This window comes from Ixodes scapularis, unplaced genomic scaffold, assembly GCF_016920785.2.
Source record: "Ixodes scapularis isolate PalLabHiFi unplaced genomic scaffold, ASM1692078v2 PGA_scaffold8__174_contigs__length_109621045, whole genome shotgun sequence".
Taxonomy (NCBI): domain Eukaryota; kingdom Metazoa; phylum Arthropoda; class Arachnida; order Ixodida; family Ixodidae; genus Ixodes; species Ixodes scapularis.
In genome coordinates, this window is record NW_024609883.1 from 2631144 (window position 1) to 2649974 (window position 18831).

The window sequence follows — 18831 nt, forward strand, 5'->3', positions numbered from 1 at the left end:
AAAACTGTGATAAATAAGATAACCCTGCATTCGAAATGAGCAGTCCTTGGGGCATCAAATTCCGCACTTTACACTAAGGTTTTCCTGGATGTACACATTTAATAAAGTTTCTTCTAACCAGATCCGACTGCCCGTGCAACATATATGCCACAGATTCCAACTGTTGATGACTTTCACAGCCGCTACGCGTGTCAAGACTGAATGCCAGGAAAGCGCGCACCGTCAGCCACTCTTCTTTTTTTTTTTTTTTTTTTTTTCTTAACGATACCGGACAAGCCCACTTTCCTCCAGATACGCAAGATGCACCCAGTTTCTCAAGTACAGGGTGTCACAAAAGAAAATTTACACGGTCTTTTTTACCGCAAAAATAAACTACGCATCGCCGAATGCTCATTCTCCGTCCAAAGGTAGAGCTAGAGGTCCCAATCTGATGCCAAAGTTTCATCCCGATCCGATAACTTAATCAAAAGTTATAAGTGATTTTCTGAAAATTTCAATGGGAAAATTTTAGCCCGTTTTTGGTTTCTGGTGCCATAGAGCCCCATGTGTTCGAAAACTCCGTCGGCCGCCATTTTCCAAATGAAATTTTCAGAAAATCACATAACTTTTGATTAACTTATCGGATCGGTCTGAAACTTTTGCATCTGGTTGTGCCATCTAGCGCTACCTTTGAACAAAGAATGAGCGTTCGGCGATGCCTAGTTTATTTGTGCGGTAAAAAAGACCGTGTAAATTTTATTTTCTGACACCCTGTAGAACGCTCACCATTGTCCTGGCCGTCTGAATTGCGTTTATTGAACGTTCTCTCAGGTTGGTTCAGCGTAGCCTGGTACTTCACGAGGTCGCCAACTCCGTCGCATGCATTTTCCCATGTCCAGATGTAGAAAATAACCACTGGCTTGTGGGCAATCATTCTGTACAAACTGCTGAAGCTGGTAGCGGTTCTTAAAATGGCTGGCGGCCCCGTCAGTTACGTACCTCACGCGCGAGTATATTGCGACGTTGTCTTCAACCCGCTCTTTCACATTTTCTAGAGCCAAGCACGTGAGAGCGACGTCGTCACACGGGTTCTCAGTGATGATAGCGTTGCTATCATCACTGAGGCAGCTACATTTCTGGATTAATATGCATCGCGAGGGAAACGAGTAGGAAACCAACACAAAAACACACCCTGAATTTTGAAATTCATGAGTCACACCGGGCTGTTTCAAATACACCAAGCAATTCGAAAATAGGACACCGGGCACTTTAAAAAAAACGATAAGTACATGAACAGTTACGCGTGTTCAAGGAGCCGAGCTCGCATTGAAACGTTAAGTTTTCACATTTCAGAATTTTAAAGTTTTTCTGTCCTAATTTGTGACACTTTAGGAGTTCTCGACGAAGAAAGAAACAACAGCAGCATCATCTGAACAAAAATTTTTTTTTGCTTGCGAATTACCATTAAAACCATCGTGTCATATTAGTTCTGCCATAATACAAAATTAACTGCAGAGATGATTAACTTTAGATAACACATCTTGTCGTGCTTTTAATTAAATGAGGTCATTGCAGTTTGTATTTATTTTACCGATTGCTCGTCTTCTAGATTATCAAAGTAAATTATGTTATTGGCCTCTTCACTTCTGGTTGGGCCTAGCTTGAGGGTCTCCCCACAGTATATCGACCTCGAAAACTTAAGCTTATTTCTTTTTTATATAAGTTTCAAAATTATAGGTTGGAATAATGTTCAATAAGTGTTTCTGGTCCAAAAAAAAAATCAGGAAACGCTTTTCCAAAAAAGTCAACCTGCACCCAACAAAAAAATAATTACTGCAATGATGGAAAGCTGTAACTTGTGAGTGTCAACAAAGGTTTTTTGTGCAAGGCCAGATATAATTAATAGAGCAACAAGGCGACATATACGAATTCTGACATTTCATTTATCACGCAATATTCCATCATACACACTTTTTATTAACTTTAATGCAGCATGACACGTAGGTTTATACTATACTCGGCAGATGCTCAATAATTAATTTCTGCGAGTCTTAAATAAAAACGTACCAACGTGCAGCAGTCCCACTTAATCATAAGATGGGTCTTGATTATTACCTAAACTATTAATTTTTGTCGTGGTTTATGTGAAATGTTATATTTTCGGTTTATGTAAACAATCTCGTACTCTTTCTACACGACGAGAAGCACAGCTCAAAAGAACAGGGCAGAAAATTGCAAAAAAAAATAAAGAACAAGAGACACAGACGCGATGTTCGTTCCTTAGTCCTGTCCCTTTGGACAGTTTTTCATCGTGCGCAACAATCACCAACTAACCCAACTTGCTGTAGAATCTTTTTTTATGTACTGCCTCTAAAGCTGAGGAATAAACGAGAAATAAAGTTTAAATAAGTGGGTGAACTGAATGTTACCGATATTTATCATTACACCTGTTTCTGACAATGCCCCAGTCCGTGGTGTCATCACTTGCTGAGCCAGACACGGTGACCCTGGAGCGCTCAGAGGACGGGCAGATGACTATTTCTTCTAAGCACCTGGGCAAAAAGCAGCTGCAAGTTCGTGCCGCAGGTGACAGCTCCCCTATATTCGAGCATGGTGGGCATAATGTAAAATGGGTGATAAACGCGGACTCAATCTTCCTTGCAGCACAAGGAACAGAGGTCCAGAAAGTCGATAACGCAGACGAGTGCTGCATCTCTGAAGAACAAGCTCTCATTTTGGGCAGAGCAGCCTTGGAGGTGAGTGTGGTATGATATTTCAATACGGCGACTCATGTGTGCTACTAATAAACAGTTCGACTATCTCCATTCAATACTACGGTTGTCTTGTGGCCCCAGCCACCTGGTTGCCTAGAGAAGAGCTTGCGCAATTCGCAGTGGTTACGATTCGGAAACACGACTTGCTGGGCTTTAGACACCTTATCGAAAAGTTCGTGTGATTTGTTTTAGTCTCTTGTAGACTGCTTGGGATTTCTGAACGATGGAAAAGCGTTCCTTACGATTTCCAATAAAAAGAAAGATCACTTGGAACCGATTATTTTAGCAACGAAGTGGTTGAAGTGCCGTTGCCTTGCAGCCATTTAATGGCTCACGTGCGAGTAAACTATGGACTTCGACAGGTGGGGAGGCTGCATCCGAGTACGTCTGACCTTGACCTCGAGTGGGCAATTGCAGAGGGAAAGCTTTATCTGCTTCAGGTAAGTATTCGCAGGTATTATATGAGCCCGGTCGCTTGCAGAAGATGGCAAACCGACCATGTATAATGAACGGACCCGATCAAAGAGCCAGCGACAAGATCTACAAGAGTTCTTTCATGCGGTTGGAACTGATGAATTAAAAAAGGCACAAATATTATTATACATATACAAAAATCTTCGATTTAATCAGGGCTCGCTCGCACACGCTTCTGCTGAAAGACGAAAGGTGGTGACTAGTAAGAAACTGAGTTATATTAGCGTGTCTTCTAGTACTGCGATTATATAGACTAATAATTTAAACCTAACCTTAACTGTTTCCCGGAACTCCTCTGGTGTGGTCAGAAATGAAAAAGGTAAGAACCTTCACCAACCAAGTACTAAACCGTTAGGACCCCGATGTTTCAAACTCGATTCTTTTTTTATCAACAGGGACGACTATTTGCCCGTGGAGAGCAGCAGCTTCTTTTCCATCTGCGCCGGCGTTGTTTACTTCACTAACTTTTTTTTTCGTCAAGTGCCCTAGCCCGTTGACATACGCCGATAGTACAGTGCCTGTCAACCTATTGATATTCCCTGGCGTAGTCTGTACATGACAGGATTCTATGAGAAGTCGTTGGCGGATGTTGGTTTCAACGCTTTTTATTCAAGTAGGCTAATTGGTTAGTTATTTGTGGTGCCGAAGCCCGTCGCTGCTCTGCCTTGTTCGTTATTGCCCATAGAACATCCGAAACAGCCTCCGGTCGGCGAAGTGACAGCTACTGTACCCTCTTCGGCAGTCGCGTAAGCTGCTGGAACCTACCGCCATCGTACATGACCACCATAAAGGCGCATATAGACGCTATGAGCGTAATTCCGTAGCCAACAGACTACCGCGAAGGGGATATTGCACCTAAGATTGCCGGGCTAGCTGGGCCAGTCACATTTCTTTACCAAAAGGAATAAAGAACACTGTCTAAACAAATCAAGTGTACGCGCAACATTACCTATAGGTAATCCAGACGGCGTTAATTTGACCCTAATGTTCCACGAACATCGAACCCTATTGGCGTGACACGAGAGGCAAGTCCGCTACCAACCAAACCACAACCAGCTAGTACCAAGCAATGCCCCTCATTGCCCCGAAGGAAAACAACGAGCGAGGACGAGGAGAAAGTGGCCCCTTATCCCGAAAACAAGGTCCACCTCGGGAACAAAAGAGTCGGAGGGCACGCTCTATTCAACCAGAAGGCTATGGTTCAGAAAGTCGCGCCTAGCTTGGCTTTGCTTGAGGGCGTGCTCGGGCGTATCGCCGGTGTGGCTTCGCGGGTTCATGACTCCTTTTTTGCTTGAACTCGGGATGCGTGCGAACAGCAGGAAGAAAAACATTCTGAACCAAAGCCGGATTTTGGATTGTAAAACAAGGTTGCCAAACACAAATTCCGAAGAATCACGCGTGATCACCGAAAAAACGCAAACTGCGTCCTCGTCATCGCGAACCACATCCGGACCCGCTTTAAAAACACAGCTCAATCGTAATTGCGAAAGCACCACAACACCTTTATGCAGCTTTCAGATAGGTGCACATAGACGCTTGGGATGCATCTGCATGTACATGCTCATGTACATGCAGATGCTTTCAACTTTTGACAAGACGTTTTGTAACAATCTTTTTAAGATAGTGAGATCACATTTTACTAGTAGTTCGAAAACTGCTGCGAACGTACCAAAGCAATTATAGACAATACGTAAAACGTTTCCCCACTCGGCCATTTTAGATTTACGTCGCCTCTTTGTCTTTGTTAACCACAATTGGCAGACTTTTGCTTCCAACCAGTTAATATATTAACATCAATGATTTCGTACATTTTTAGACTGTTTCTTAATTCTTTCTTTTAACACACGGAGAAGCAAATTAGCCAGTTAGGTGAGTTTCGCCGCGGCTGGGCTGTCTGTAAATAGTTCGTACTGCAGACAAACATGTGACGATTCAAATTCTCACCTCAGCCACTTCTCGTATAAGCAGGCGTAATGCAGGCGTCTGTACGTGTAAGAATCGCTCGAAATGTGTCAGAAACTACAAATTAGCAACCGTTTTACAGTTACCAAGCTACCACTGTACAGCGAAACACAAGTCTCCATGACTCCCAGTCGTCGCGCTAACCGCTACTTAAACATTAATAAAACAAATTTGAAACGCATTTTCGATGTTCCTGCGTTCCGACGATGAATCGCTCTCTTCATTCAACAGGCGCGGCCCATCACTTCGCTTCACCGCGAGACGGACTATGAGATTGAGCACGAATTGGACTCGGCACTGCTGTCCGAAGATGAATTCTACACGAGAGCCAACGTCGCGTGAGTGCAATCCTACACTGCTATGCTCCATGTATGTAAAGTGGTTTCGTACGCTTGCTTGACCTTCTCCATACACTTCAGCTATCAAAACCAGTGCCATCTTTGTGTGATCTTGTTTTGCTTATTGTTGAATGCATGCTTACCTGCACCCGTCCCTGCATTTCCCGTCTAGATTTAACGGAGAAATTCACGTCACCGGGCGTCGTGTGCCAATACACGAATAGTTTTCCTGCTTAAGTTTGCGGGAGAATTTGCGTCATTTACGTAAATAACAACTGGGTTTGCCTATCAAATTTATCGGCGAAATTGACGTCACGTTGTTGACACGACAGTTCAGTTTCCCTACTAAACGTAACGTTTAAATTCACGTCACGTTTTCTAAATTCCATTTTAGTTCTAGCGATAAATTTATCAGTGAAATTGGTGTCACATGACCTGATATCTCATTACATATAACCAATTCGGTTTACCCACTCAGTTTAGGGATGTAATCGACATCGCGAGAGCTAAACACCAATCCCATTTCTTCGCTATATTTCGCGTAAAAATTGCCGTCACGTGACTTCTCCATCAGTTAGGTTTCCCCGCTAGAATTAATAAAAATATGTTCTTCACTCCCCAAAACAACCGTTTACTGTCTTCTAAACTATTTGAAACGCACCGTCCTTAAATACTACATTTTCAGCTTTTTAAGCCTAGAGCTAAATGCCATTCCAATATTTTCAGATTTATGATTAGTTTACTCTCATTTAGAATGTGTTGAATTATATATATATATATATATATATTTTTTTTTTTTATGAATGGTAGTTAGTGGGTGCCATAATTGACCGTCGCTCAAAGCGGAAGCTCCGAAGGGGCGCCTACTTATATTCTGCGAAGAACTAAAATCGTGGTGGTGTGCAGTGCACCGTTGCGGAAGCGTTGCTGAAGCTCATCGGAAGCTCGCGCTCAACGGACTCAACTATGACCGCCAACGAATCTTGTCCCTTACAGCCTAGAAAACCTGACCTTCACGCGCTTTGTTCTTTCAGTATTTTGGCACTCGTCTTGAGTGCCGAGCTGAGTATCGATAAGATGTTGCATGGCATCCGTTAACGCCGGGATCTCACGGCTTATACATCCTACAAAACACAGTCTGCAAAACAGATTCGAGCTCAAGTCACCACGAGATCCGTGCTTCGAAAGCCGCATGTCAACGAGTTCATGAAGAAACTTGGTAGACGGCATTCAAACAACGGATATTGCGGTCACTCGTGCTTGTAGACTCTTCGTATGAAGCATGAGCTGTGTGACCCCGGCATTAAGAGTAACCATAGCTTCATACCAGAACCCCTCTTCAAATTGTGCCAGCAGCAGGCCTATCCGATAACCAACCTAGCTTCTATTAGACTCAAAGGTTCTGATAGGGCCCGATGCGGGACAATGCAAATCATCGGGCAGAGTCAGGCTCCGAAAATCGCACGACCTCGGGCGCTACCTCCAAGATAGCAAAGGCGTGGCGCTGGAGTTTTGACGCCACCTATTGGCAGCCAGATGGAGCTCGAGTGCGGCATTTCGCTCAGACTCGTATTCTGAGTGACACAAGTTGAACTCAGCGCTTGTGTCCAATCTGTGCCCCTTGCTTGCCTCCAGTACGTGGCTGGGAAAATCCAACACAACAACCTGGCTACCTTGGAGGTGCAACTTCAAAGCAGAAGATCATGATTTTAACAAATACACTTAAGAGTGCCCAGGCGATCTGCAGAATCCTTTGCAATGCGCACGGTCTGCCGGAGCAGACTTGGAAACGGCACAATAACGTACGCTCCTCGAGTATTCCCAGTGTGGAAAATTCGAATCCATCCGCTGGAGACTATAACCGGCAGCTTTTCAGGTTACGCAGGATTATGCACCTAACTTCATTTGCAACTCTTGAAAAGAAATATTCTTAAAACCCCAGAGTGAACGCCGTAGTTTTCCTAAGGGACTTCGCTTCTTCAGCTAAACGTCGGCAGACATTGTAAAGTTACTGTATAATGTTTGTTTTTAACTTTTACCGCATTTTTTTTTTTACGTGCTTTCCTAGAATTCATTTTACAATGTGCACAACTGGTATACTTATACCTACCAGGACAATTTTGTTACACCGGTGAGATTTCACAAATTACTCAGTTCTAATCTGTCAAACGTTTAGTAGGTAATTGAATTATCTATAAATATATAAAGTAATCTATTCAATTAAATGTTTTTCTACAAATCAGTTTACTGGGCTCTAGAAGTTCTGCTTCCTCTATCAGAATATATTTTGGTGGAAGCGTTGAAAATCAAAGTACTGGTGAAGTAGCCTAAACGCACTGACCGTAAAATATTGGCCAGGCTTAAAACGGGCCGAACATTATTAGGACATAGAGCAATTGATAAAAAACAAAGGTGTATCGTCGACTGAAGTTTTTTGTTGAAAGAACAAACAACCTTCAGATATCAGAGGAGTTGCTAGTTTTTGTTTTAAAAGCGCATACACATTTTTTGATAGTGCGACCGATGCTCCGCTGCCAGGATCGATCCTCTTCAACCTAATTTTAAACCCATAGTATATGTGCCGGCGAAAAATAGGTTCGTCGTCCAATAGGAAAATAAAATTGCATGCGATTTTGTGGGCACAATACAGTACAGCCAGTTCTGGATGGTCTAGATTTTACTTTATGTTCAAATAAACCTTCACTTGCAAATTTTCTTTGATTAGTGTAGTTTCCTTGCTCTATTCTTGACTTTTTTGTGTGTGTGTTTACAAAATGGGACAGTAAAACAATGATGAAAATAATTCCTGGAGAAGGGGAACAAGAGGGACAAAGGACAAACATAAATCTCCAAACACAGCTAGGTGACTGGTGAGCGTCTGAAAAAATCCGCCTGGTCCGCGAGTTAAACTCCTCCGACTGGAGGGGTTAAATTTTCTACCTCATGAGCAGCAGTCGGAAAAAATCTGTAGCCATAGCTTTTGTCAAATATTGATTAAAATGATCATTAAAACAATTAGACTTTGCGAAATTGTCAGTTACTACTTTACCGGAATCAGTAATGCGCTCTCGATGTCTGTTTTTTTCCCTCTCGAGTTTTGTGAAGATAACTCCGCAACACTTTCGAATTTGAGTGGCTAGCCTTCACTAGTTCAGAGACATAATGTGTGCTTCACGTCACATATGACATTTTTATAATCTTAATCTAGCTTTCTTAGACGAAGCTAATTGTTAACACAAGGATTCTTTTTATACGCTTTATACATACGTGGGCGTTGTTTTACTATCGCTTTAACCCAATGATTCATCCAAGGCTTATCAGGCTTCGCCTTGTCCATCGCATGTTTAAAAGGAATACGTTTCTGAACGAGGGCTGACAGTAGATTTTCAAAGTTAATCCACGGAGAACCTGCATCTTCAGTCAAAGATATTGCCACATAGTTTTATGATTCTTCATATAGCTCATTACTAATTGTGTTATAGTTAGCCTTACTGTACATACACACTTTTAACGTTGTAATTGACGGAAACTAAGTGAGGCACAATAAAGTTAGCAGTAACTATGTTATGATCACTTATTTCAGGCAAAACACTCACACACTGAGTAACAGTGCAGGATCATTACATGGAATTAAATAAAACATTGGTCCACGTGTAGTGGTCAAAACATAGTGCTCACAACCATATGTCATATTTATATCATAAAGTATTGAAGAAATTCCACTGGGTGGTATATTTTCATCCCATTTTAGATCTGATAAAAATAAAATTCTTAGCTAAAAAAATACGGTCGTCAGGAAGCGTTGGCGATATAGAATCTAGTCAGCTGAAAACCTTGACACTGCCTTGAGGAGGACGATAAAAAGAACTCAATGGCATCATATCGATCTTAAGAGTGCTCAACCTACATCGTACAAACTCAGCGTCATTACAGTGAATATTGGCACGCGCGTTGCCGAGCGAGCACGTGCGTGGCCGAATGGTTACTGTGCTTGGCTGGCGCGCGGAAGGTTTAGGTTCGATTCCCAGTCAGTGGAATATTCTTTTATTTATTCTTTCAACTTGGTGTTCTCATAAGTTCGAGAAAATTGTCGTCTGATCGAGTTCCGAATGTTCTACACGCCGAATGTTTTACGCCGAATGTTCCAGAAACTCAAGGGGGCACATAAGGGACTCTGAATGGCGATCGGAGTCAGTCTCAGCCCAGCGCTCGATCCTGCTGTTTAGCCGACATCGACGCCTGCGACGCTAACCTTCTTCTATTTTGTTTTGGGCACACGTTCGCCCAATTAAACGTTTAGTTTCTCCCGTCTTTATCCGCTTCATTGTTTTTCATTAGTGACAATTTGGTTGAAGGGCGGGGTACCGCATTCCATACTCGTGAAACGTACCACTCAGAAGATCTGTCGGGCCTGATCCTTTTCCAGTCCTGGAAAGCCAATCCCCGTCGACGAATCTGAGACCCTAGCCAGCCGCCGCAACTAATGGCGAATTCCCCTGGGCGTTTTGGAGCGCGCCGGGATCAGTTGACCAGATCCGGACTGGAGCACAGGATCCGAACGGGGTCGCGCCGCCTACGGATCCCCAGTGGCACGTGACCACTGCTCCGGGATCGGCGGATGCCCTTCCGTCATTCAACTGCCCGGGAATTCTCTTTCTGCGGCCGCTGAGGTCGTTTCGAAGACGTTTTCGCAATCGCGTCGCTAACACGTGTCCGACGCACGAGCGGCAGGAATGGCTCAGGAGCTTCTAGCAAAGATTGCCGGAATGCCCGTAGCGCAGCAAATACACTCTCTTGTCCTTGGTGGAAAACGAACCGGCTGTCGAGCCAAGCGGTAAGCAAGCGGCCATTACGAATTCTTCTGATGTAGAGACAATCTAGGAGCCCAGCCCGCGACGTGCTTCTTCTTCTTCTGAGGCGAGATGGGCGAGATCAGGCGAGATGCCCCACGAGAAAGGAAGTCATGTGTGTGCGCCGAGGGCTGGCGCGGCTGGCTTCCGGTTGAATCCGCCGAAATCGTGGGAGCGACTTCTCGGATCCAGATCAAAATCTGGAGCGGGAGCTAATTCAAAACAACCAGTGAAACAAGTCGGTCCCGATCCCGATCGCCCAGTGAAATAGGCTCGCTCCAGAAAAGTCGATCCCGGCACGCTCCAAAGCGACAAGTGGAATTCGCCATAAGGCCAGCCTCCGGAGTTAGGACAACTACCAGAGCAGCCGAGGAAGAAGACGCCGACGATGAACACCACGTCACAGCAAGACGGAACGCCACCGACGTCCATCGATATCTACGTGGAAGCCCCGCCACGGACACTGGCGACTTTCAATGGCGACCTTTACGACGATGTGGACGACTGGTTAAGCCAGTACGGGCACGTAGCCCGGTTAGACGGAGTGTGTATGTGTGTGTGTGTGCGGGGGGGGGGGGGGGGGAAGGGGGGAGGGCTGAGCAAAGCCTGCGGAACGTCTACTTCGCTTTGGAAGGCTCGGCCAGCACCTGGTACGGGTACCACGAAGCGTCGATTTCATCTTGGGAAGAATTCCAGGCCCAACTTCGATGCATTTTTGCAAACCAGCAGCGATGACAGCGAGCCGTAGAAATTTTGCAAGCAAGAACCAAAGGGCCGAACAAAAGCGTCACAAGCTTCGTCGCTAAACGCCTCGTCCCAAACGCTTCGTCCCAAACGCCTCTGAAGAAAACAAACCTGCGGATCCTGATGCGGAGACTGAAGGCAAATATGTTCGGAAACCATGTGCGAGCCCCGATCACAGTCGAAGGATTTGTTACTGAGGCCACAAATATCGAACGTGCCCTTCGAGCACGGGTCTCCCATTACCAGCGAATTCCCGGCGCCGCTGCCTTCTCAACTTCCAGATGCAACAGTCTAGAGGTTTTTTGCGCGACACAAAGGACAATCACAAGCGAGTAGACACGGACAAGCGCAAATTTTCAACTAGTTTATTCGTGCTCGGTCGACCACGAACATCCAGAAAGAGCATGCGCAGCACGCTACACAGAAGAAAAGAAAGGAAACAAAAAACAGATAGAAAATTCACCGACCAAGACACATTCCACGATAGTCATTATCAACCCAGCAACCCGGATAAAAACTGAACCTCACTTGCAAACAAAGAAACCGAGGTATCGCTAACACAGTCACGTCCCTTTTTTGTATAAAAAGCTTCCATCAATTCTCTGGCTGTGCTATCTTTGCTTCTACCCAAGATCCTGATCCCTCGAAATCGCGCCTCAAACCTACAGTCGGCACAGTGAGTTGGCAAGTGTGCATTGCCTTTACTCCTGATCGACAATTCATGTTCCCGTGCGCGGTCATTAACACGGCGTCCAGTTTGACCAATATATGCTTTCCCACACGAGAGCGGAATCTCGTATACGACCGCTGTGGCACAATCCACAAACGGTCGGGCGTGCTTTTTTGTTGCAGCCACTCGCCTTTTCTCTTCCCGAGGAAATCCTCGGACAAAGGCCCGCAAGCTTGCGTGGCGCAGAGAACACGAAAGGTACATTGTATCTATTCGCTACCTTCTTGAGGTTGTGGGACACTTTATGTGTATACGGCATCACTTCTGGTTTACACTTCCTTTGTGGCGGCTCTGGCCGCGTCCTCTGCTTTTCCTTGACCCTATCACTAGGAGCAACGTCTCAGCAACCGACGTAATGACCGTGCAGGGGAAACCGGCAGACTTCAGCCTGGCTACCTAATCATTAAAGCTTCTGTGCATAGAGTGTGGACATGACCTCCTGAGGGCGGACCCTAAGCAGAGGGAGGCGATGGCTCGCTTAACAGTTTTTGAGTGAGCCGAGTCATACGGCAGCAGCCCCTTCTGTACTCGAGGGTTATAACGCCAGCATAAATGATTATTTTTTAACATCAGTTTTATATCCAGAAAATGGAGTGACTCATGAGTTGGAAGCTCATGTGTAAAGGACAGGCCCAACCTATGAACATTAAAAGCGCTTAAAATCTCATCTACAGAGTCGTCATAACTAATCAGGTGCTGTTTCTTTAAAAGGATTAAAAAATCGTCATATATATTGGTCAAACTGGACGCTGTGTTAATGACCGCGCACGGGAACATGAATTGTCGATCAGGAGTAAAGGCAATGCACACTTGCCAACTCACTGTGCCGACTGTGGGTGTGAGGCGCGATTTTGTGAGATCAGGATCTTAAGTAGAAGCAAAGATAGCACAACCAGAGAATTGATGGAAGCTTTTTATATAAAGAAGGACGTGACTGGTGTTAGCGATACTTCGGTTTCTTTGTTTGAAAGTGAAGTGCAGTTTTTATCTGGGTTGCTGGTTGATAATGACTATCGTAGAATGTGTCTTGGTGGGTGACTTTTCTATCAGTTTTGTTTCCTTTTTTTCTTCTGTGTGGCGTGCTGCGCATGCTCCTTCTGGATGTTCGTGGTCGACCGAGCACGAATAAACTAGTTGAAAGTTTGCGCTTGTCCGTGTCTACTCGCTTGTGATTGTCCCTTGTGTCGCGCAAAAAACCTCTAGACTGCAATCATGAACCAACTAGGCCAAGAACAAGTTTTAATTAGCTGCAACCACCCGGATTTCCGTGAGATCAACCGGGACGTCGTGCGGGAGGGAATCGGGAAGCTTCTACCTGGCCGCCGAAAGTCCGGCTTCACCCTCAATCGCTGAGATTTTGCGGGAAACATTTCAGCAGGCGCTGCAGCAAATTCTCTTCAGCGCCACTCCCGAAAGAGCGACGCTGAGCTACGCCGAAGCTACTCGACGACCACCGCCCCTTGCTCATCCATATGCGGCGCCATCCCGACGTGAATCTCCAGCGCCGCAGTATTCCCGACGCCTGGAAGATCGGGCGTACGATCGCCTAGAACAAGCTGCGCCAAGAAAAACCGACGTGTGGAGGACGGCCGATCGACGTCTGTTGTGCTATCACTGTGGGAAGCCGACCATATTTATACCACCGTTGTCCCTACCGGCAAATAGGACTGCGCGACTTCCACCCAAAAGACCTACGCCCACGCTACGGTGAACGACTGCAGGAGATCCAAGAGTACCTCCGACGACCTCAGTCTCCCCCGCCTGCACCTCGCCGCGGGTCCCGGTCGCCGTCGCCACGACGTCCAACTTCGCCGATGGACCGATCCCGTCGTGAGAGCCTGTCGCTCCTGTCGTACCGGGAAAACTAAGCGCGGCAACCCCTGGAGGTGAAGTTGCCGTAGACCGACGACGTAACAGCCTCCAAAAACGCCGGTGGCCTCCCACTCGACCGACCACGTGCAGCGGAGCGACGCTTCTGCAATGGTGCCCAAGAGCCTCAATGTGACCATCGAGAGCCGCGACGCGTCAGCACTTGGGGACACCGCAGCAGACTTCTTCGTTTTTAGTGGGAGGCTTTCACGCCGTCTTCGGAAAGTGACAACGCCATGGCAAGGCCCTCAAATCTGAACCGCTTGTGGACACCTCACCACACCAGTCGGGAGATGCACTGCTCGCGTCGAGATCCACAGTGAGACGTGCGCTGTGAAGTTTGTCGTTCTGCAGGACTGTGCGAGGGATGTTATCCTCGGAATGTGCGAGGGATGTTATCCTCTCTACGAGTATGGCGCCATCATCGAAATTGGAGTGAACCCCCTGACGCTACGAAAACCTGTTCCACCTCCGGATGAACAAAAAGCGACATCATCCGTGGTCCAAGTCCTCGCAAACCACGTGAACTTACCGCCGTGGCCGAGTATTTTCGATCCCATCGAGATCAATGAAACTTCCTGCGGCGAGGTGCAGCTCGAGGGAAGCCTCCTGTTGCCAACGAGGAATCGGTGCCGTACGAGGAGTAACAAAACTTCTAGACGGGCGCGCCATCGTCCTGGTTACGAATTTCCAGGAAGAGCCGAAGCACCTTACAAACGGTATCGCCGTTGGCCACATCGATGAACTCGAGAACTTAGCCGCAATCGCTGCATTTTCGGAAGAGCCGACTTCATCGCAGCACGAGATCACGTCGCCCTTGGAGCTTGACATCGACCCGAAGCTTCCAGGTACTGAACAGGGACGGCTGCTTGACCTGCTGAGCGAATTTCGCGAGTCTCGCCGCAAGATTAAGGGTACGAAAAACAACGGTTGCGAAGCGCCGCATCATTACCGACGACGACGCGCTCCCGGTCCACCAGTCACCGTACCAAGTCTCCTTAAAGGAAAGGAAGGTGATTCAAGATCAAGTTCAGGAAATGGCTAGACGACGACATCATTCAACCCTCAAGTAGTCTGTGGACGTTCCCAGTCGTCCTTGTAAAACGGAAGAAACCACCGATGAGACCGCCAGGAGTTCTTCAGCCTATTGCACCGCCATCTACCCCATTCCAGCAAATCGGAATGAATTCACTTGGACCGTTCCCATCATCGACGCAAGGAAACAAATGGATAATCGTCGCGACCGATTATCTCACATGGTACGCCGAGACAAAAGCCCTTCCATCCGGTACGGCTGTTGAAGTCACCAAGTTTTTCATCGAGTCCGTTGTCCTCCGGCACGGCGCCACCGAAGTCCTCATTACAGGCCATGGATCATCGTTCATAGCTCAGCTGACGCAAGGAATTCTTCGTCTCAGTAGCACCATCCACCGTCGAACCACTCCGTACCATCCGCAGACAAATCAACTAACGAAATGGCTAAACAAAACTATCGTCTGATCGAGTTACGAATGTTCTACGCGCCGAATGTTCTACGACGAATATCCCAGAAACCCACGTGGGTAAATAAGGGGCTCGGCACGGTCTTGCTTCCGCGCTCGATCCTGCTGTTTTGCCGACATCAACGCCTGCGACGCCAACCTTCTTCTATTTTTAATTTTGGGCACAAGTTAAACGTTAAATTAAACGTTCAATTCCTCCAGTTATTATCCGCTTCATTATTTGTCGTAATGTTTGGAGGTGGGCTAGTCGGTGGTGCATTGTAAACATACAAATAAAACACGTTTGTTTAATACTTTCTTTCTGCTTCCATGGGAGCGATCCTATAACTACAGGCGCGTGCCTATATGCAGCCAGAAAAGGGTGCCCACACACCAAAGTTACTAAAACACTCAGTCGGGAAACTCGTTGTCGAAATCTGGGCCGCTGGCGTCCACCGAGACCGAGCTAAATACGACAACAGCGCCACTCTTTATCATTTGTCTGTACTGTGGTCACCTTGAGCTTTTAGAAAGCACGTTTTTGTGTAAAAACAAACGGAAAAGACTATTTTTGTATGAAATTTATTGGAGTGTAGTACAAAATGAAGGGCGCGTGATGTTTTTATAATCTTTAGTTTGCAAGGGTTTGCGGAACAATTAATATTGTTTTTATACAACCATGCCTCAGCGGTGCTTTCAGGTAGCGCGTCCCGACCTAGGTGCATTTTAACTTCGGTAGTAAGACGCGGCGCGTCCGCTGTGAAGGCGGGGGTGGCAACCCTGTAACCTCTTCCGCCGTATCTGTTCGGCGCCGAAACGACCGATTAAAGCCGAAAGGGATGCCACGTGCATTTCCTCGAGTGGCCGCTGGGGGAGAAATGGCGGCGTTGTGTTCGCCATTAGCTCGGTGCTCGAGGACAAATCGGGGACACTTTTTCAGAGCAGTCTCTATGGCAGTTTCCCAACTGAGTGGTTTAGTAACATTGCCACACACCAAGAGGCCGCGTGCGAGACAGGTACCCACAGGGCATCGGGGCTCGCGCTGTAGTTTTGGCTTTGCTCAGACCTGAGGTGGAATCATGTATAGTTCTATATTTCTCTACTATTTACTTTTCTTTTTTTCATTTGGTTTTTGTAACGGTATACTTTCTGTTAAAAATTATTCAAATGGCACATGACGGTGAAGATGTCCTATGCTGGATTCTTTTTATTTTTTTTTTTTTATTTCTTTGTCTTCTTATGTTGATGTGTTTTAAGATGAAAAAAAAGAGTAAGTCGTGAGTAAGCGCAGTGTCTGTGTCCTATCTTCTACTTGTCCTTGTGTTCGTTTGCGCTGTTTTATTTATATGTTTTAATTTATTGTCATTCGTGACTTAATCACTTTTTACGCTATGAAATATTTCTTTAACCAGAATAAACACTCCTCTACAACAAACATTCCTGTCTTTTCTATAAACTCGATAATCAGAAGAAAAAATGTCACCGTTTAAACAGTATCATTCAACCATGAATCGGTTGCAGAAACAATATCAGGATTCAAATCTTGCAGTAGCCCATTGAAGTCATCAAATGTATTCTTTATAATTTGTGAGTTAAAGTGGGGTGGGGGGGGGGGGGGGGGTGCAACGATGTTAAGATTAAAAGAATTTGCATCACGTCAGTTTTACGTTGTTTATCGTCTCCCGGAGGATAGAGAAAACATCTCCTTCATTCAAAAATGTCGCGAATCCGCTGCATAATCGCAACAGAAAACTCAAGTTTTTCCCCCACCTGCAGCCGCAAGTGGCAGCCGAAGGAACTATGGCGAAAAGATAACGTGATCTAAGTCGGCTTTAAGCTGCAGCATAACGCCCGCTAATGTCAGCAGAAAGAGGGAGAGGAAGCGTCCTCCGAGAGAGCACACGGGAAGCTACACGGCACTCCGACAGATGTCACTAGGAGGGGGACCGCGCGTGGCCCTGAAGTCTGGGAGTGAGTTGAGGGGTGCCAGAAATGGGCAATATTTATCTTTTTGTTACAGAACAACTAGGGCACGCAGGCGAAATCTGTTTTCTGTTCTTTACTTTAGAAGGGTCAGAGGGCAACTTCCACAAATGTTTGACCGAAGTCCAGGAATCATTGCACCCCTCTTTAAGCTATAAGACGGAACACTCGGTCACCCCATTCTTTGCAGTTTAAAGTTATCGAATTTTGTTTAGTTTAATGACAAAGTCGGTATCATCATCCCAAGCAGAGGCTTCACCATTTATAAATCATGCACAAGCGAAACATTCTCCTGGCCGCAGTGTTTTCTTTCCTTTTCAACAGTCTATGACTTACGGCAAATTTCCCTTACAGAAGAAGAAAAAGTCCCTTGATACGGCGCAGTTCGTTACTTTCAATTTCTTACCAACGTTAAGATTTTTGTTTTTCTTTGTATGATAACATATTTGCATCACTCGGACCATTACAGTTGAGCCCATGTTTCCCAATCTTATGAACTCTCTTCATTTCTCCCACCGATACTTGCAGCCTATCCCGGCCAATTGCTCGAATCACGTTTTCAGAAGTTTCCCAGCTCTAACGTGGCTCTCAATTTTCAATACCATAAAAAACAAGGTTCAACCTTCCACTCCGATTTTCTAAATCATCTAATTTTCGAGCCATTTCCTCTGCGCTTTCTATGTGAACTTAAATCTGGCTATGAACCCGTGCCTAGACAGAATCTGAATTTTCCAACATTTCTCTTTTGGATTCCAATGATTCTACACTTCTGCCATAGCCAATGACCAGATCATTGAACTTCGTTTGTCGTTTTTCTAGCTCTACTAATTCAATCAAGATAGCAGTTCGACCCTGCTGGAGCCCTTTTAAGATGTCAGTCACCTCATTTAGAGGGCCAGGACTTTTCTCCACATCACGTGCCATCATCAGCAGGTTCAGAAAAAAACTCAGTGACAAGAGCATATTCTGCCCTAATTGTGAGAAAAGCAGCAGCAACAAGAACCTATAGTCACTACTATAACAAGGATCCTTCCGTTACCTGTAGAAGAGAAAATTCTGTGATTCAACACATGTTCATGCGAGCGATGCCGCCTTTCCCAATTACTCTTCTTGGATAACACCGGCTCGGGGGTTAACTTTGTGGGTTTATCGGTTTAAACCGAAAAAACAAAATGCTACGTATAAGTATTGCACCGTGGTTTTGTGTTTCCTGTAAATACTGATAAACCTTCAAAAATTGCCCCCGAGCCGGTTTTGACCAATTTGTCGAAAACCGATTATCCCAGAAATCAAGCTTTGCACAAGAAAATCTTTGTTTGCAGCTTCATTTTGCGTATGCGATGCTTCTTCTTGCTTAAGAACAGCACAACTTTTCTTGCTTTGTTGGTACGATGACGTTTTCCCAATTTTTGAACCACATCTATGTTCCATGGAGACTAGACGATAGCATTTTCGTGTCATACTTTCGTCAACGAAGGTCTGAATAAGGACCGATTTTTCATCCGATATCAAAAAATGTATAGCAAAAAAAAACCCCTAAACCTGTGAGAAAACGTGAACCACGAAAAAGAAGACCCCATTTCAATGAAACAATATCCCCGCAAACATCGTACCCTATTCTATCAGTGCTGATAAATTATGACACAT

The 18831-nt window shown here is 45.6% G+C and overlaps 1 protein-coding gene across 1 annotated transcript in view; it reads left to right on the forward strand.

The window, feature by feature from the left end:
• LOC8041303 (putative phosphoenolpyruvate synthase) overlaps positions 1-18831 on the forward strand; it is a 394011-nt gene that overhangs the window by 250660 nt on the left and 124520 nt on the right. Inside the window, exons 19-22 of the mRNA XM_040214093.3 lie at positions 2448-2565; positions 2644-2735; positions 3116-3193; positions 5421-5527. Coding sequence (XP_040070027.1) covers positions 2448-2565; positions 2644-2735; positions 3116-3193; positions 5421-5527 — 395 coding nt within the window. The remainder of the gene's footprint in view (positions 1-2447; positions 2566-2643; positions 2736-3115; positions 3194-5420; positions 5528-18831) is intronic.